General features: G+C 42.8%; 1 protein-coding gene across 8 annotated transcripts in view; it reads right to left on the bottom strand.

Annotated features, from left to right (window-relative positions):
- Positions 1 to 20,836, bottom strand: part of IRAK2 (interleukin 1 receptor associated kinase 2) — a 33,521-nt gene that overhangs the window by 4,730 nt on the left and 7,955 nt on the right. For 7 of the 8 annotated variants that reach the window (XM_081901883.1, XM_081901882.1, XM_081901885.1 and 4 more), the window contains exons 3-10: positions 13,228 to 13,335; positions 10,469 to 10,578; positions 9,735 to 9,929; positions 8,143 to 8,192; positions 6,580 to 6,694; positions 4,362 to 4,471; positions 2,540 to 2,735; positions 819 to 881 (exon numbers count right to left, since the gene is read on the bottom strand). In XM_081901883.1, the coding sequence (XP_081758009.1) occupies positions 819 to 881; positions 2,540 to 2,735; positions 4,362 to 4,471; positions 6,580 to 6,694; positions 8,143 to 8,192; positions 9,735 to 9,929; positions 10,469 to 10,578; positions 13,228 to 13,335 (947 nt within the window). The remainder of the gene's footprint in view (positions 1 to 818; positions 882 to 2,539; positions 2,736 to 4,361; positions 4,472 to 6,579; positions 6,695 to 8,142; positions 8,193 to 9,734; positions 9,930 to 10,468; positions 10,579 to 13,227; positions 13,336 to 20,836) is intronic. The other variant, XM_081901889.1, reaches the window with a different exon arrangement.

The raw sequence follows: 20,836 nt of genomic DNA on the forward strand, positions 1-20,836 counted from the left end.
GTCTTTATCAATTTATTTAAAGAACAACAAACTGGTGATTGCTTTAACTTTTTGATATGTGGTGATTTGAATCATGAGGATGAATTAGAAGAACTGCTGAGTTTTGAATGAGTCTTGCTTTGGAATTGAGGACTTCATTAGATTTTCTTCTGCTTTTTCATTTCATTTTGTTCTAAGGGCTTGTTAGAGATAATGTGTAGGCATGGTTTCACCTCCCTTAAAAAAAGGTCAACAACTCTGGGGAACCTTTCCTACAACTTTGGGGTCCCCCCTTAAAAAAAGTTGACAACTCTGGGAAACGGGGGGGGGGGCGCGGAGGGATCTTTGCAACACAGCGGTGGATATGCTTAAGACGGCCCTGTATTTATGCAGCATGTAATAATAATATTTTTTTTTTGTTTACTTTGCTAAGTATATGTATACTTGAAAAAACATATTCAATCAGATCCAGTTCGGCATTCAGCTGTCTATGGGTTGTAAAGGCAGTACTAGGATTTTGGATGTGGTGGTCCCATCGCTAGCAGTAGGTGTGTGGTGGTGGGGTATTGGGTTGTTGTTTTTATTTCGATTATCTATTTTGATTTTGTTCTGTGAAACCGCCCTGAGACCTCTGGGTATAGGATGGTATATAAGTTAAATAAATAATAAATAATTTTAAAAAGAGAAGATATGGCATATACTGCAGAACTGATCTGCATGGGAAAACATATTTCGGCATAAGGATTGTATTCTTTGGACCAGGTTGAAGATCTTCTATCGGGAATGATCCTGCCTCAAGCACCAACACGCACACACACACACACACTTACTTAACTTACCAGGTAAAAAGGATGCCTTCCTTCATCCATGGCCTTCATGCCAGTCAGTATCTCTCCTAAAACCTTGAAAACATTGTTTTTATAATTACATACTTTCCCTTTTTAGAATGGATTATTCCTTAAGATCAAAGGAATATCAGTATTCATTCTCTGTGCTCAAACGAGATGTCCATTAACCAAACAGTCATTACAAGCAATTACTATATTCAGGGATGTGTATATTGCACAACTTCTGAACTGAAGTAAACAAATAAATTCAGTGTTCAGAGAAATTGAAATCTGTGGATAAAGGATGCCAATTTTCAGGTGGATGTTTAATATTGCCTAATGTATTCTTCTGACAGTCGGAGCCACTAAGAACACTGAAATCCTACCTCTGAAACATTGGCAAGTCTTACTTAGCCCTTTTCCTGACCTCACCAAGCATTGCCTCCAGCACTTTTAGTCTGTTTTCACACCAATTGAAGGTGTTCATATGACTCAGGCCCAAAATGCTTGTGCTCATAGCTAAGAACACTTTCCTATTGGATGTCTTAAGTTATAAAATTGGTTAATTTGCATTTAAAATGCATGCGACTGATGGCTGCTGAGACCTAAGGTCTAGAATTCATGCAATAATGAATCAAGGGGTCACTATATCAATTAAATTTGGACTTGTGGGTTGCCATACCAAAAAGGTTGCAAACCACTGGTGTTGGTTACACCACTCAGTGTAAGTATTCCAATTAGTCTGGCTCAGCATTATCTACTCTGACTCACAGCTTCCATCCTACCTCTGAGGCAGAGCTCTTTACTAATAATAAATTTTTATTTATATCCCGCACTCCCCAGCCGAAGCCGGGCTCAGGGCAGCTAACAACAATAAAATAATACAACATTCTAAAATCATTTCATTATAAAATTAATTCAAATCAAATTAATGGCAACCATTGGGCTAGAATTCTGTGAAGATTGCCAAAGGAGGGAGTCAGGCTGTGCCCTGGCCAAAGGCCTGGTGGAACAGCTCTGTCTTGCAGGCCCTGCGGAAAGATGTCAAGTCCCACAGGGTCCTAGTCTCTTGTGACAGAGTGTTCCACCAGTTTGGAGCCACAGCCAAAAAAACACTGGCTCTGGTTGAGGCCAGCCTAACCTCTCTGTGGCCTGGGACCTCCAAGATGTTTTTGTTTGAAGACCGTAAGTTCCTCTGTGGGGCATATCAGGAGAGGCGGTCCCATAGGTACGAGGGTCCTAGGCCTGTATAGGGCTTTAAAGGTTAAAACCAGCACCTTAAACCTGATCCTGTACTCCACCGGGAGCCAGTGCAACTGGCATAGCACCTCGCAGCGAGGACCCCGTAAGGAGTCTCACCGTGGCATTCTGCACCCGCTGGAGTTTCTGGGTCAGTCTCAAGGGCAGCCCCACATAGAGTGAGTTACAATAATCCAGTCTGGAGGTGACAGTCGCGTGGATCACAGTGTCTAGGTCAGGGCGAGAGCCATCAGCCAAAAAATTTTTCACTAGCGATGTCTAGAATAGAATCTGGCTTTTTGCCTGCAAAGAGTGTCCTATCACTGATCTATGACCTATAATTTTCCAGACCCAGAGTCTGATTTTAAAATAAATTGACACTATGCTAACTCATTTGGAGAAAGCAATATAAGAAATTCACTTCCATGAAAACTTGCCAAACTCTTGAGGTGAGGATCATATATAGCATTGCACACAACAGGTGGGCAACTTACTATTCCACAACCAAATATGTCCACTTTTTCCGTTAGCTGCCCGTGCCTGACAAAATCCTCCGGGAAGTAAGCGAGAGAAGCTTGCAAGACTTTGGTTTTCATCACAGAGCGCTCAGATTTTTTCTCTGCAGGCTGCAACCTGAGACCAGAATGTCCAAGTTGTGGTGCAAAGTTTTCATCCAATAAGACATTGGAACTGTGCGAGCAAGATAAGAAGTGCAAGTAAAACGTCAGTTACAACATTGGTTTTCAACTAGTGCCACAGCAATACTTATGTTGGGATACAGAAACAGCGCTACAAATATCTAGTAAGACAATAAAGAAATGCCCCCCACTCACTAGAATGCTTGGACTAAATTTGGGTCTCCATCTTGCATGCGGTCACCGGTATGGCATCCACAAGACTTAACATCTATACATATATTTGCCTTGGAAGACTGTGTTTGGAAATTATTTTTTTAAGTTTTAATAAAGTTTATAAAATAAAATAAAATCGAAGTGTATTGCAATATTTGCCTTGAGTAAAGCATATAAATGAAACTTAATAAACAAGCAAACATGGGTCTCAGTTCTGAAGACTACTGAGCTACAAGAAATAGTAGTCATCCACATCTGAACATGATAACGTAGCCTGGGATAATGCAAACTAATTTAAGTATCCTTTTAATTAATAAGAGTGTCCTGACAAAGTGCTAATACTGCACCTATTTTCCTATTAATTGTAGGGCAAATAATAAAAAGGTAAAGGTAAAGGACCCCTGACAGTTAAGTCCAGTCGCAGACGACTCATCTCGCTCTATAGGCCGAGGGAGCTGGCGTTTGTCCGCAGACAGTTTTTCCAGGTCATGTGGCCAGCATGACTAAGCCGCTTCTGGTGCAATGGAACGCCAAAACCAGAGCAGCACACGGAAACGTCATTTACCTTCCTGCTGGAGCGGTACCTATTTATTTATTTGCACTAGTATGCTTTTGAACTGCTAGGTTGGCAGGAGCTGAGACCAAACAACGGGAGCTCACCCCAACCTTCTGATCGGCAAGCCTAAGAGGCTCAGTGGTTTAGACTACAGTGCCACCCGCGTCGCTAGGGCAAATAATATATCACTCCAAACAGAAGATTTTTGCAAAACCTGGATCCTAAGAAAATGTGAATCTAGTTGAACATTTGTAGCAATAATTGGTGGGCAGAAGAAATGAATGTTACTCTTCTGGCAACCATTAATTCTTCCCTGTATAAGTGTCCTATAGTCCTTGCCCCCTGAGCGGGGCTTTCTTTTGACTGGGATGGAAATGGGCTAAAACCAGCAAGGGTTTAATCAGCCAGTGGCAAAGGAATCCTCCCACTTCCTCGCTGCCTGCTGATTCTGCCTTGCAAAACGCGCCCTCAGCCAGCCAAATGAGGGAAACATGTACTTTTCATTTACAATAAGTATACTACTTGGTGATAAATCTGTTCTAATTCTGATTTCCAGTCCTAGCAAAAGAAAGAAGTATTTCAAAGAATTAGAAAACAGAAAGTTCCAGTAAGTGAACAAATATATCTAATCCTATCACAAACACATTTCAAGCTTATTGCTCTTCAATACAGCTGAATTAAAATTGTAGTACAAAGCAAGAGACGCTGTAGGCATGTCCATCATTGCACAAATAGTCTGCAATTATATATGCTTATCTATCTGAAACCAATAATGAACTGAAATGGAACCAATTTCTATTCTTGCCTTGCAACAAAATCTTTAACCAACTGAAAATGTTCACCAGCTTATTGAAATATATGTTTTGATGGCGTAAAGAAGAGAACAGTGTTTTAAAGTCAGCTCCCCACCTTTTCACATTTCCATGAATAATTCCTAAGTGATGCAAGTGCCGAACAGCTTGAACAAGTCCCAAAGAAATTTTGATGCGTTTCTCCCATGTTAATGGTTCAGAAGCACCCTGCAACAGAAGGGTAGAGATTTTGTGACCATCAACGCACCTTTCTCTGTAGGAGTAACCAAGCTGTCTGCTGGCCCAAATTTTCTGATAGGTAGACAATTAAATCTCATGCTAGTTTAACGCAGGAATCAAACAATTCACAGGACTGGAGGGAATGGTTTCTCTCTTTTAAAATACAGACATGGACTTGTCTGGTTGTTGGTTCATTAGGGGAATAAGTCTAAAGGTAACAGCAGTACAATACCTAATAAAAGTCATTACACTACTGCTACTTTTGGATTTATTATCTGAGCAGAACAGATTTCAAACTCCAAAACTGCACAGATTCCGTAACTGGGCATCAAGAGAACTATGCTGAGCACATCCTAGGATTGGCCAGTCCTTATGGTATTTCCCCCTCTTTAATCAGTAGATTTCATGCTACTTCCTGCTTTTTTAACCTCACCCACCCCCAGTTTTCAAAAAATGTTGGCTCAGGTGGGAGCTGCTACTCTTCACAAATCACAAGTCCAGAGAACTAGTCATACACTTCTTTAGTTTCTTAAACCACAAGCAGAAGCTGACAGACAAATCCTGCCCTGACTCACCTTGTGGCAGTAAAAATTTTCCCTACGTGAAAAGTATGTGCAACCTTTTCAATACCTGACGCAGGCAAATGTTTGAACTTGTTTCTGCCCCTACACTACCAATTACTCAGTGACCTTTGGGAAAGGCCCATAGTCTAGCAGCAGAGCGTCTGCTTTACACGCCGAAGGTCCCAAGTTCAATCCCCAAGTTCAATCCCCAACATCTCTAGGTGGGGCTGGGAATGTCCCCTGCCTGAAACCCTGGACAGCTGCTGCCAGTCCGTGTGGACAACACTGAGCTAGATGGACCAATGCCAAGAGATGCCTACAAATCAGACACTGAAAGCACACAGCTACACACACAAAAGAATCCTGGGAACTGCAGTTTACTCCCTCACCAAATTATAATTCCTCGAACCCTTAACAAACTACAGTTCCCAGGATGCTTTGGTGGGGGGGGGGAGAAAAAATGTGCTTTAAATGTATGGTATGTATGTGTTCCAAAAAGAATGTGGGTCAGCATGTCTACTTAGTTTAATATCATTCATTGATTCAATAGTCCCACTCCATCTCAAAAGTTCTGAGCAATATATATATATATATACGCATATAATTACATTTAAAGGAAACTTAATTTAAAGTCCTAAAAATAAAGACCTACATTGGCTCCCAGTACGTTTCTGAGCACAATTCAAAGTGTTGGTGCTGACCTTTAAAGCCCTAAACGGCCTCGGCCCAGTATACCTGAAGGAGCGTCTCCACCCCCATCGTTCAGCCCAGACACTGAGGTCTAGCGCCAAGGGCCTTCTGGCCTCCCTGCAAAAAGTGAGGTCACAGGGAACCAGGTAGAGGGCCTTCTCGGTAGTGGCACCCACCCTGTGGAACGCCCTCCTATCAGATGTCAAGGAAATAAACAACTGACTTTTAGAAGACATCTGAAGGCAGCCCTCTTTAGGGAAGTTTTTAATTTTTGATGTTTTATTGTGTTTTTAATATTCTGTTGGGAGCTGCCTAGAGTGGCTGTGAAAATGTAGCCAGATGGGCGGGGTATACACCTAAATAATAAATAAATAAATTATTTTATTGCTGAAAAGGAGACAATCCAGCCTCCTTGGGCTAGCAGCTGGGGCTATGGTGTTCTTGTTCTTGCCTTCATCTCTATAGCTACAGTGATTGGAAACTGACTGGCCACTGCAGCTGTCTTCTTTCTAAAAGGAACAGGGAAGCAGCTGTTTGTAAAATGGTGAGAGTCAGAATAAATGGCCAGTGACTGTGGCCAAAGTGCCTTTCCTCTCATCTGTGCAGCCAGGGCAACATTAGCATCATACAGGATAGCCATATGGTGCCCTCCAGTTGCTGAAATCCGCAACTCCTATCAGCCCCAGTTGGCAAGACCAGCTGCCGGGGATCATGGGAGTTGTTGTCCAGCAACATCTGGCGGGCACCATGTTGCCTATTCCTGGTATAGTACATTAGAGTATGTCAGCTTTTAACACAGTATTTTTGTAGAACTGTGACACAGCATGCAAACTGATTGTTTACCTGACACTGTAGTCTGTCCATCAACGATCCATTAGGCATGTAAGGGTATATCAGGCAGTGAAATCCACTTTCTACAGTAAAGCCTAACAACCGCAGAATGTTAGGATGGCAACTCCTAAAGGGTATTTGAACAGATATGTGAGAAAACGTAATGTACCAGAATTTAAGATGCCTACTTAAGAACATAAGAAGAGCCCTGCTGGACCTGAGCAAAACAGCACTCTCTGAACCTGCGATGCTCAGCAACTGTCATTCAGAGGCATACTGCAACAGTGGAGGTAAGTGATGGGGGTAGATTTCCTGTTCTGCCTCAGGCGGCAAAATGGGTTGTGCCAGCCCTGATCTTCACAGTTCGGTATGCAATCCTTTCGGTCAGTAGAGAGTACTAAGTCTTGGATGTTTCAGATGTTTCTCTCGCTCTACACGCTGCCATGTGAGATTAGAACGGAAATATGCCTCAGGCTTATGCACCCCCCCACCTCAATTCATCACTACTGCTTCCTGCACGTGAAGTAAACTAGCCGGTCAAGGGTTTCTGCTCCAAATACTGAAATGACTTTCGAAGTCTAAAAATATGTGTATGTCAACAACCCTTCTGACATGCTTATATTTGCATTACAACTTCACTGCTATGTCAAAACTGAACTGAAGTGTTTTAGGCAGCACAGGGACTTATTTTTACATACAGGCCATAGTGAAGCTCCATCAAACTATGCATACAAACACACATACCTACTTAACATTTTTCTACTGCATGCTACAGAAGAACCACAAAATTATTTCTTATAGTTACTAAGAGCTGGTATCTGTATTGAATCTGAAATTATTTTACATATGAAGTGTGCATGAGGAGGCAGACAGACAGATATGGGAGTAAAAAAACTGTCTTTATTGTTAACATTTTACTGTGAGATCACTTGGAGGTATTTCATGGGAAGTAATTCATAAATGGAATCAAATAAACAGTTGCATCTCAGTGTATTTGTTAGGGGTGTGCATCAGTTCGTGTACCCTGAATTATAGGGACAATCTGGATGAGTCGGAGAAGGGTCTCATGCTTTCGAGCTGCATCTTGCTAGATCAGGGATTCCTTGAGCTATTGGCTGTTCAAAAAATGCACATCTGTTCCCCTTCCAAGCAGACTGGGAAAGTGCCCAGAGCTTGAGTGCAGTGGACATCAAGGGGGAAATCTTTGATTCTGACAGACAAGTCTAGCTTTTAATCGCAATTAATTATTTTCAAAGATTTTACAACTAGCAAAGGCACATCAATGAATATTCAAAGACTGCGTAACAGCCTGGAATGTGTGCATTTTGAGTTACAAAGGAGAGAAACACCAAAACAGCCTCCACTTATTTACCATTCTCTGTCATGTAATGGTAAATTTTCCACACACACACACACACACACACACACACATACACACACATCCTGCAGGGGCTAAAAGATCCAATGCCTCCTAGAGCTTCTTAAAAAAAGAAGAAGGCTCATTTGCATAATTTAAAAACAAAGTAAATTGAAGCCATTAGAGCAGACACCATCAAGTTTTGTGTAGCTACATACCGGAAGCAGATCTGTACCTCTGTACGGAATAGTTTTTGTGTCTGATTTTGCTGTGAAGCATAAAAAGAGAATACATTTATTTCTTGCCCCAATAGTCTACTCAGTTTAAATGATGAATATATGTATATATTCTAATAAACCATATATCCACTGTCCACTATCTTAAGCAGATAATTAAGATTCAGTAGCACTAATCTGAGTCTAATATTAAAATGTTGAGTTGAGAATGGAGGTGATGCAGTTGGTATTTTAACTTTGATATCTTTTAATTTAATCAGTATACCAACCCCTTAGAAATCGCCTCCTTTGTGCATAATAATAATAATTTATTTATACCCCGCCCATCTGGCTGCGTTCTCCCAGCCACTCTGGGCAGCTCCCAACAGAATATTAATAATAATAAAGTGATAAAACATCAAACATTATAAACTTCCCTAAACAGGGCTGCCTTCAGATGTCTTCTAAAAGTCAGATAGTTGCTTATTTCCTTGACATCTGATGGGAGGATATTCCACAGGGCAGGCACCACTACCGAGAAGGTCCTCTGCCTGGGTCCCTGTAGCTTCCCCCATGCCCTGTAAATGTCATACAATCCATACAGGGGATATCCAACTAAGTGCTATGAGCCCTATGAAGGTGTCATAGAGGGGGTGATCAGAGCCGGAGGATGAGTGGGAGGAACTCGAAGAAGAAGAAGAAGAGTTTGGATTTGATATCCCGCTTTATCACTACCCGAAGGAGTCTCAAAGCGGCTAACAATCTCCTTTCCCTTCCTCCCCCACAACAAACACTCTGTGAGGTGAGTGGGGCTGAGAGACTTCAGAGAAGTGTGACTAGCCCAAGGTCACCCAGCAGCTGCATGTGGAGGAGCGGAGACGCGGACCCGGTTCCCCAGATTACGAGTCTGTCGCTCTTAACCACTACACCACACTTGCTGGTGCTGGAGAGTCTCGGGGAATGTCCCAATGTGCCCCAGGTCATTATTTCCAAACCTCAATAGGTGTCTGATCCAGAGGAAAGGGGGACCCAGTGGCCTCGGGCACGGAGAGGAAGACCCCAGGGAAGGATCAGACAGTTAGCAAAGGAGCATCCCATCCCTCCAGATACACCCAGTTCACTGCCTTCTGCTGAGCCTTTGCCACCTCCTTCTGCCAATCAGGTGTGTGTCCTGTTCCCTGCCCCAATATCTCAGGACTCCAGCTGCTTGCTAACAGTTGTGCCCACCCCACGTATCGAAAATATAGTGTGCGGAGGGGAGCGTGTCGCTTGCTGGATTGTCACCTTAGCATGTACTTAGCTATGCATTTAGCCTCACATGTACTTGCTTGCACTTCTAACCTGTCAGACTGGTTAAGGCCTGGACACTAAGCCATCCTCTCTGTATGGTTATCATTGGGTTTAATTACACTGTACTTACTTTTCTTTCCATAGGATTTTCCAATTCTGTGCTTGTGGGGCTTCCACCAAATCAACAGAGGTCTTAAGAGGGGGAGTTTCAAGAATCCACTCTAAGAATTCAGTGGCAAACCTACTTATAACCAGCTTTTCTAATTTTTGTTGAATTTATGGCTTAAATGAAGAAAGTCACCTACCTCTTTTAGTCTTTTAACCACGTATAAATTGTTGTCCCGGCAACCTTTGTAGGCAATGGCAAACATGCCTTCACTAATTCGATTTTCCTCACTGAAGCCACTGGTGACAGCTTCCACTTCTTCTGGAGCCCACAAAAGGCTTGCAGTGAGGAGATTAGGAATAGCTTCCTTTTGAGGGATGGGAGAACTGCCAGGCTAGAGATTTCAGAGAGAGAAGACATAGCAGGGTTACTCCACTGAATACCACGAAGGGGATGTCACACCCGTCCAACAACAGATCCATTGCTACCTGACCCTGAAGGTATATGAAACAGCATTTTTATGGGCAAATAGCACCTGGGGAGGGAGGGTGAATTTCAATGGAAAATCACTGCTCTGCTCTGATCCACTTCAAGAGGACATTGAATCAAGGGGCCATGTGGATTCTTTTCTTTTAAGCAACAGTGGCTAGTTTAGTCATGCTTTTAAAAAGGAGTGAATAATATAACATGTAGTTTGGTCCTTGCTTATTCCTGACAAGTTACAAAAACATGTAAAATATTGGACACAATCTTTTAAAAAACAATTTATTTATATGTATAAATCTGCACCCAAACCAACAAGTTCAAAATCAAACAAGAACAAGGATTTTTGACTGAAAATTAGGAAGAACTTGGGTGCAAGCTGTTTTGATAGCAGAACTTTCAGCGGGGTCAGCTGGATGATATTTCTAAATCTATGAATCTAACGTTTACCTTGACACTTGGCAATACTGGTGGATTTGAACGCAAAGAATGTGGAAGGTCCATAGAAGTTGGAGGTGGGGATAGAGGAAACAAATGTGCCTCTGGTTTTAGAACAGGATCTGAAAGTGACAAAAATAGGTACTTTAAGAACAGGCTATTTGTGCAACCCCGAGGGCCCCACAAGAAATAGATTTATTTTGTTCTGAACATCTGTGTCTGCTGAAAAAAAATCACAGGGTTAGAAGTCCTCCAGCATTTCACACCAGTTGTTCCAACAAAAGAACACGTTATCATGTTCTCTGCCACTCTGATCCTCTACATGTTTGCTTGGAAGTAATGTCCACAGAGTGAAATGGAACATTCTCCGCTATCAATGTGGTTACATATCATCTGACCATTTTGTAGCTTTTCAGACATATTGGTTAGCGGGGAAACCTTAAGGCACTAATTTGAAGTACAGTATTACAAACCACTTCATGGTTGCTTAGCTGTAGCGTTTATTTTTACTTTATTTTTTAAAAAAATGTGTTCAGATTAAGATGGCAAAGATCACTACAGTCATACCTTGGAAGTCGAAAGAAATCCATTCCAGAAGTCCGTTTGACTTCCAAAACGTTCGAAAACCAAAGTGTGGCTTCTGATTGGCTGCAGGAAGTTCCTGCAGCCAATCGGAAGCCACAGAAGCCCCATTGGAAATTTGGCTTCCAAAAATAGTTCACAGTCACTTTGCAACTTTGTAACAGTCACTTTGCAACGTTTGGGAGGCCAAACATTTGGGAACTAAGCTCTTTGACTTCCAAAGGACAACTGTATTACTATTATTTCTACAATTAATCCAGAATGCAGCAGCTAGACTGATGACTGGGAGTGGCCACCGAGGCCATATAACACTGTTCCTGAGAGACTTGCATTGGCTCCCAGTACATTTCTGAGCACAATTCAAAGTGTGGTGCTGACCTTTAAAGCCCTAAACAGCCTCGGTCCTATTTACCTGAAGGAGCATCTCCACCCCCATCATTCAGTCTAGACACTGAGGTCCAGGGCCGAGGGCCTTCTGGAGGTTCCCTCACTGATCACCATTGTATGACATTTGTAAGAAATGAGGGAAGTTACAGGGAACCAGGCAGAGGGGCTTCTCAATAGAGGTGCCTGCCCTGTGGAACGCCCTCCCATCAGATGTCAAGGAAATAAGCAACTTACCGTATTTTTCGCTCTATAACACGGACCCGACCATAACACGCACGTAGTTTTTAGAGGAGGAAAATCTGTAGGTATGCCACCCGTAGGCATTCCCTCCATAACACGCACAGACATTTCCCCTTACTGTTTAGGAGGAAAAAAGTGAGTGTTATGGTGCAAAAAATACGGTATTTTTAAAAGACATCCGAAGGCAGCCTTGTTTAGGGAAGTTTTTAATGTTTAATGCTGTATTGTGTTTTTAATATTCAGTTGGAAGCCACCCAGAGTGGCTGGGGAAACCGGGCCAGATGAGTGGGGTATAAATCAATTAATTATTAATTATTATTTCATAAAATTTATATACTGATTGGCTATAAAAAACCACAAAGCGGTTTACAAAAAAAGATATAGTCAATTACGAATGGCACAAAACTGTTTAGAGCATTGTCCAGGCAAAAGTAAATTAAACACAGGGATGGGAAAACTTGTGATGCTCTACATGTTGTCGGACTACAAGTCCTGTCAGCCCAAATCATTGATGCTGCTGATGAGAGATGGAGTCCAATAACATCTGGAGGGCCACCTGCTCCCCACCGCTGGTTTAAATGGCTAAGTCTCTCCATAACTCACGAAAAGGTAAGGGCCTATTATTTTCCCAACGAGCACCCAAATATTTATTTCAGGAATTTTAAATATGCACGTGTCATTTATTTGATGAATCATACAATAATTTTGCCATTTAAACTCAGGTACTATGTGTAAGTACGTGGACGCGGGTGGCGCTGTGGGTTAAAGCCTCAGCGCCTAGGGCTTGCCGATCGAAAGGTCGGCGGTTCGAATCCCCGCGGCGGGGTGCGCTCCCATTGTTCGGTCCCAGCGCCTGCCAACCTAGCAGTTCGAAAGCACCCTCGGGTGCAAGTAGATAAATAGGGACCGCTTTCTAGCGGGAAGGTAAACGGCGTTTCCGTGTGCAGCTCTGGCTCGCCAGAGCAGCGATGTCACGCTGGCCACGTGACCCGGAAGTGTCTTCGGACAGCGCTGGCCCCTGGCCTCTTAAGTGAGATGGGCGCACAACCCCAGAGTCTGGCAAGACTGGCCCGTACGGGCAGGGGTACCTTTACCTTTACCTTTTTACTATGTGTAAGATGCAATGATCCTCTTTTGATGGAGGGAGAGGTTAGGTGCTATTATATTCAGGGATCTTGTACCTTCAACAGTCACATAGAAAAAAGAACTTTTGAGCCTTTCTCAACTCTGCACCATCTGCTGAAATTCTCTTTTACACAACTATTAAATGACCAGGCTCAGTACTGCATCTGTAGAATTATTGCAGCACAGACAACTTTCTCACTTCTTCCAGCAGAATCAAAGGTTAAGTAAATAGTCAGCTGCCGAGAATACTCAGAACTTTCTTGAAACTTGAGGGCATGACACATTTGGGAATGAAGTCATTGCACGCATGTGGTTAACACCAGTTGAGAACCACTTCCTTGTACAACTTCACCAAAGTCTGAAAACATTTTTTTGTTTTGTTTTCACCCCTGCCTGTATTGTACCTGAATTTGGCAGTGCTGGCATTTCTGTCTCACCTGCTGTGGCCTTATTTTTGTTCCCAGGTGGATGCAGTGATGCATTTTCCTGTTGAGGGGTCTCTAAAGGAGTCCTTGCAGAATCAGTAGGTGACGAAAGTGAGTTCCCTGTGAAAGCAGCATCAAAACACACGCGGAGTGAATATACCACACAGAGTTAAAGTAGCAGGATATGGATCAGACTTACATAGAGAAATGGAAATGTGACTCAGGCTGTGTTTGTGTTTTCAGTTCCTGTGCACTTGCACATTTCCAGTGCTGTCTCTAATCCGTGTTCAAAAGTCATCCAAAATGCATATGCATCCTGTACTTCCATTTTATTTTATAAAATACTACTGTATAATGAGTTTTTTCTCAAACCAGCTTGGAGTCCTTAAGTCAGGCTTCCTCAAGCTCGGCCCTCCAGATGTTTTGGGACTACAATTCCCACCATCCCTGACCACTGGTCCTGCTAGCTAGGGATCATGGGAATTGTAGGCCAAAACATCTGGAGGGCTGAGGTTGAGGAAGCCTGCTAAGTGGTTCCTACACATGGGGCGGCAGGGGAACACACAGAACTTGAGGTTTAAAGCGGTAATGTGAACATACCCTCAGGTGGGGTTCTCCACTCAACCCAGAAATAGTACCTCGGGTTAAGAACTTTGCTTCAGGATGAGAACAGAAATCGTGCTCTGGCAGCACAGCGGCAGCGGGAGGCCCCATTAGCTAAAGTGGTGCTTCAGGTTAAGTTTCAGGTTAAGAACAGACCTCCAGAACAAATTAAGTTCTTGACCCAAGGTACCACTGTACATCCTTGATGGGGGGGGGTAATCTTTCCAGCAACAAAATGCTGTAATTTAAATGCAGATTCTTTTTAAGCACAACTGCTATTTTGGGAAAGACATTTGGATTCCCTGCAATGAACAGCAGCAGCAGCACATTTACTGCACAACAAACCATCTCATAAGGTGTTTTATGGCTGTGTCTAATGCTTTTATTGTTCTTTGCCAACTTTTAAATTATCTTTGTATTGTAGGTTATTGTTTCTCCAATTTGTCTGGGCTTTATTTTTAATGCAAGTTTCTTAGAAAAGCAGAGAAGAAGTAATTTACATCGATTTTTTTTTTTTGAGGGGAGAAACAGCTTGAAGATTCATTCGCTTGAAGATTCATTCATCCAGAATTACATCATAAAATCAACAACTTAAAAAAATACTGCATGTCAGGAGAGAGGGAGAGAGTAAGAGAGAGAATGAGCAACAGAATGAGAATGAGAGAAAGAGAGGGAATGAGGGGAAATCACCATATATTGAATTCACTTAAATCCAGTAGAGATTTCTGACACTATCCTCAAGGCAAGGAAGCAATAAAAAGAGTCAAGCATAATTATCTATGATATGACAACGATCCAATGCACCTTGAAATCTTACGCCTGTACCAATTAGTTAATGTTTGCTTTGGATGACTAAGTGTAATCCTATACATCAGAGGTAGGAAACCTTTCCCAAGCTGAGGGCTGCTTTCCCTTCTGGACAACCTGGCAGGGGCTACATTCCAGTAGTGGTCAGGGCCTGAGGTAAGAAGCTTATGTATGTATATTTGATCAAATTAACATAGGTGTTGGGGTCGTTTTGATGTTGAGGGTCCACACTGGTAATTTTATTACCACTAATAGGAGAAAGGGCATAACTATTTATTCTTACACACACATACAGCAGTACCTCGGGTTACATATGCTTCAGGTTACAGACGCTTCATGTTACAGACTCTGCTAACCCAAAAATTGTACCTCGGGTTAAGAACTTTGCTTCAGGATGAGAACAGAAATTGTGCTCCGGCGGCGCGGCGGCAGCAGGAGGCCCCATTAGCTAAAGTGGTGTTCCGGAACGAAATAAGTTCTTAACCCAAGGTATCACTGTATAGCCTTGTACAACCTAGTTCCCTCCAAATGTTTTGGACTATAACTCCCATAATCCTTGACCACTAATCATGCTGGCTGGCACATCTGGAGGACACCAGGTTGGAGAGGCTGATATAAAGGTGAACACACACACAGGTATTGCTTGTGCAATGTTTATGCAATCTCTCTCTCTCCCCCCCCCCCCCCGCCCAAGCAGTGAAGATCTCACTCATTCAGCCTTTCTTCCCATCAGTATCACACTGGTTGGCCTAGTCATAAAGATTTTCCAACAGAACTGCTAACAGGAGGAAGAAGGCATTGTTATGAGTATGTGGGCGACAGACCTTTTAACCCCTGACTCCCCAGCAAACGTTCAAATATAAGCCAGGCTGCCTTACTGATGAAGTAATTGCCTAGCGAGATGGCCGTTAACAAAGAGAAGGGTGATGAGCCATTAAGAAACACATTAGCAAAGCAAAGACTATGTGCCAGCCAGCAAACAGGTGGAGCAGAACACAATGCCAGTTTCTAGGAGGGAGTTTCAGGATTGCATTTGGGGATGATGTAAACTGAAGGGGGGGGGGAGTTGCAGTTTGCAAGCGGTGGCAGGCTGGAGAAAGGAGGATTCAGAGCTCAATGTAGGTTGACAGTTTGAATCCAAGGCTGCAGCTATGGGAGAAACCAAACCTGCTTGGAATGCAATGCTTTGAACCCCTCCATTGTAGGCTCAGGTTGTAAATACAGTGGTACCTCAGGTTAAGTACTTAATTCGTTCCGGAGGTCCGTTCTTAACCTGAAACTGTTCTTAACTTGAAGCACCACTTTAGCTAATGGGGCCTCCTGCTGCCGCCGGAGCCCGATTTCTGTTCTTATCCTGAAGCCAAGTTCTTAACCCGAGGTACTATTTCTGGGTTAGCAGAGTCTGTAACCTGAAGCATATGTAACCTGAAGCGTATGTAACCCGAGGTACCACTGTATGTGTAAGTCTCTGCTGTGCCTCATTGTCCAAAAGGAAACTCAGACCTTGGTAGGTAAAGAGCGCCTGAAACTCCCTGGAATCCCACACTGCTATGGAGATTGGGGGTGGCATGTAACAGTATAGTATGCTGGTTTTGCCGCTTTCAAAAAAATCACGCATGAGCTCTGCTTTTCCTCCCTAGAAGTTTGCAGAGGTCCATAGCGGAGGTGCCTATGTTGAGTCAGTGGTGTAGCTAGCCACTTGGGCCCCCGGGACAGGGGCGTGCGCCCCCAGCTATGCCTCTGTTGAGTTGCACTGTAAGTCTCACAGAGATAGGAATGGGGCAGGATCAAACACAGACCAAGGGCATTGGCAAAGCCTTACTTGGCCAAGGTTGCTTACACAATTGATTTTTTGACTGAAGACTCAAAAAGACAGGAAAACAATCAAGAAAGAGAAATGTGAAATGAAGATCATAAACTGCAATTCTCATTAGAATTTACTTTTAATATAGAATTTGTTATTTCGGATAAACACTGCCGAGCTTTTGTTTGCAGGATTGTGGTTTTATTATGAGTGATATTGATACGTGTTTATCACTGGTAGGGAGGGTTTGAGTTTTGCCTCAGTTTTATAGTTAGGAAAGATTATCTGCTTTTCTCCTTTTTATTATGTTAACACAATGTGTGTCTGCTATGTTTAGGGAACCTTCACAAATTCATCTTAAATTTTTTTTATACTAGGTCCTGCTGCTGCCAAATTTCAGCGCCAGGAACGAATGGCAATCTCTCAAATTGTGAGGTTTGGAGTTGAGGGGAGTATCATGAACCGCTTATTTGTTCAGAGCATAATGAATTAGCTGTAAGGTATCAAAATGAATGTTTAACCAGTTTACATACTTTTACATACAGCCAGGAACGATTTTGTATGGGAATTCCATTACTGGCCCCTGCGTGCATCAGTGGAGAATGCATAAGCCCAACTTGCCCCCATTCTGCCCTGTTATAGTCAATTTAAAAATATTTTTAATATAATAATAATTTATAATAATTTATTATTTATACCCTACCCATCTGGCTGGGTTTCCCCAGCCACTCTGGGCAGCTCCCAACCTAAAATTAAAAACACAATGCAACATTAAACATTAAAAACTTCCCTAAACAGGGCTGCCTTCAGATGTCTTTTAAAAGTAAGATAGTTGCTTATTGCCTTGGCATCTGATGGGAGTGCATTACACAGGGCGTTCCTCATCATATAATGAAAAATAATGATTGCTGTTATATATGTAGGTGTGAGGAGTCCAGTTCCTTGCTTGATAACACAGTAAACATAGGTAATTAAAAATGAATATTTATTGCAAAAACAAGCAGATAGCTCTGGATAGCTCTGGACGAAACCGCTGACATTTTCACTCAAGATGACCCTTCTGAAGGCTCCTTCCGGTTCCTACAGAATATATTGAACCGTCGCCCCTTACGTCTCTTGTTTTGCTCACTGTTGAGCAGCCCTCCCATTCAACGACTTTTAGGAGAGATTGGATCAGCTCCAACCTCTTCCAGTTCTGACAGACTGCATTCATCTCTGTTTGCGCCCGTTTGAGCTTCCTGAGTGCCTTGGCTATGTTCTAGCCTGCTCTCAGTCGTTGCCTTGGCAACTGGCATTCCAAGGTCCACGAGAGTCTGCGCTAACCACTGTTCAGCCTGCATCAATTCTAACCCTCTCTGTTCTGCAGCCGGCTGTAAAGTTCCACTAGTAGCTGGCTCATTCCTGACACCAGGCATTGTAGGCCAAAGCCAGATTGTATGCATGACATTGCAGACCTCTTGGGTCATGCATGAAACCACCTACACTTCAATTGCCATGGACAATGTACTTTACAACATAAGCAAGAATGCGTACATCACTCTTTGCCGTTATTGTTGATGCTTTTTTAAAAAAACTGGACAATATTTTAATAAACTGGACTTTAACAGTATCTCTCTTGAAGCCAGAGGTTAAGACTACTGAGGCACTTGCAATCATAAAAGATAATGAGGATCAGTACAACCCTGTGTTTGCTTTCAACATTTTCCTAATTAAGGTAAACATCAGGAGCACAAGGACTCAGCTGAACTGAGTTGATTCAGTCCTTTCAGCTGGATCCAAATAAATTTCCCTTGAGGAAAGCAAAGAGGAACAGCAAATATAATTCTTTGGCCAGTGTCTCCGATATTTTTGCAGAGGCCAGCTAGTCCCTCTGCTAAGGCCTTCTTTGTGTGCCCCAAGCAAACACAACAACACTTGTGCAGCTATTGACATCTTTAATGAAGTGCTGCATTCCTTGTAGTGAACTTTAAAAAATCTGGAGAAGAAAGAAGTCCCATGCTGCTAAAGGAATATGAAACCTCGTTGAATAGATCCTCTCCACTATATGCCAAAAATGTTTAGAAATATAGATGCACGTAAAAAGCAGGAAAAGCAGGTTATTTTTCTCAAAGAGGTAAACTGGCATGCTTTATATGCTAGGATTACTCAGAAACACTGTTCACATTTTCTAGGAGTGAATCAGCGTGAATTGCAACACATAATGGAATTCTTTTCTGTGCATCAGGGACGAGTGCGCACAGAGAGCAATTTGATTTGGAAAAGTAACTGGAACAATTAAATTTTCAGCGTGGGCTGTCACATCACTGCAATGGTCATACTGGTTGGCCTGTTTAAGGCCTGGGCAATAACGAGTTTCCATTTTTTAAAACGTCAGTTTAAAACTAAAAATAGTTGCAATTTAAATATGCAGTCTCATTTGCACCCTGGCACCTCAGAGTTAGCATGAACAATGAAGCTATTGTTAATGAAGCTTCTTATTTTGTACTCCTAGGTGGATTCCGCAAAAACAGTGGATCAAGACTGGCAGTGGGAAACCCAGTATGGCCCACTAAGCCATTTTCATCAAACCACAATACTTGTTCCACACCCAACATCCAATGAGTTCCGGACTGCTTTGCCAAGGGATACTTGCTGTCACCTGGCACAGGCTGTGCTACAGAATTCCCCTTGGGGAATTCCAAAATGCAGCCTATCCCAGAAAACAGCAGAGCTGCAAGGGGAGCTTGAAGTCAGTGCCTATTAACTGATCGGTGGTAACTTCAAGCACCACTTGACTGGACTTGGATTCTCCTTCCTAGCATGGCTTGCTAGAGTGGGTCACCTGACACCCTAATGACATTAGGTGGCTGATAGGTAGATGAGCCCCACTCACCCACCAAAACAGGCAGCCAAGGGTGGGGGATTCCAGAACCGGCTCAATGGAACACTAAGTACAACTAGCCCAAATCCTATTTGTGCCTGCTCAGAGGTAAGCCCAACTAAGTTCAACTGAACTCACTCCCAGGGAAATGCTTACAGGTCTATAGTGTTATTCTGGATGTAACCCAGAATCCAATCCCAACAGTGTGGTCAAATGTTCTAGAAAATACCACATACAACAAAACAGCAAATACGTCCTGGGGCATAATAGCATATTGCATACTGTGTGTGTGTTTTTGTTCAATGGGTATGTGCTGGGTGCATGTCTGTTGTGCTAACTGGCTCCCACTGTGGGTGGGCATCATGTGGGTGTCATAGACGACCCTGTCCCTGACTGATGGAATTTGGCGGTGTATCTAGAGATGAGGAGGGCATACCCAGCATTGTTAAGCCATTTTGCATTTTCTTGTTGGGTTTTTTTCCTTTCTGCACTTGGTCTCAGCAAGTACAGGTAGGGCAGCCATTCCACTGGTATAATAGCAATGTATCTCCCTGCCCTCAAAGGTGGATCTATGGGAGTGTGACTGGTTCGGTCGCACTGGGTGCTGAGCTTCTGGGGCACCGCAACTGTGAAGTCCAATGGAAGGTAAGAGGCGGGGGGGGGGGAGAGCCAGATTTCAGCATCACACAGGGTGCCACTGAAATCTGAAACTGCCCTCCCCCCTATAAGATTTTTCTGTCAGCCTGATGACACTCTTTTTTCCTTCTTTCACCACCAGAAAGCAAGGCTCTGCTGGCATGCTGCAAGTAAACTAATAGGGGGGTTCTAGATTTTGCAACGAAGAACAGCAGCATAATAGGCAAGTTATGAGTCACCACCATCTATTCTTCCTCTAGCTGCTAGTGTCTCACACTAGCATTGAAGGCACACTGCCATATTGTCTAATCATGTTATGCAACAATTTTGAACCCAGTAGATGACAGATTTTTTTAATGAAAAGACTGAAAACATCCCAGCATGTTTCCTGTCTAATTTTTGAAATTTATCACTATGGGCATTTCTACATGAACGCAATATTCTCCTAGTACTGTGTGTGTGTGTGTGTGTGTGTGTGTGTGTGTGTGTGTAAAAGTTTACAGGAAATTCAAATCAGATGTACCCAATTTGCATCACTTTCAATGGCCACATTCACATTACTGTATTTTTCATTCAAAAAAGGACAGTGCGGAGGAATTCATATAGCCTATGATGAGCCCAAATGAAAATGGTGTTAACGGAAAATGAGTTAAAGCAAAAGCTGGTCTAAAATATTATTTTATTTTCTGTGGTTAGCATGGCAATGCAGCCCTCTTCTTTCCCCTTTCAAAGAAGGGCTACTTCCCCTTCTTAACCAATGTGCAGGTGTGAAAGCAGTGAAGGGGGGATGTATATCAGTAAACCATATTTCTATGTACAAAAAAAAATGTATTCAGCAGGTTTCCACAGAGAGGGCTCATAGTCTGACTCTGGCTTAGCTTCACAGGAACTGTGGTTAGTTTAAAATCACA

The sequence above is a fragment of the Podarcis melisellensis genome (assembly GCF_964234715.1).
Source record: "Podarcis melisellensis genome assembly, chromosome: 2".
NCBI classification, from domain to species: domain Eukaryota; kingdom Metazoa; phylum Chordata; class Lepidosauria; order Squamata; family Lacertidae; genus Podarcis; species Podarcis melisellensis.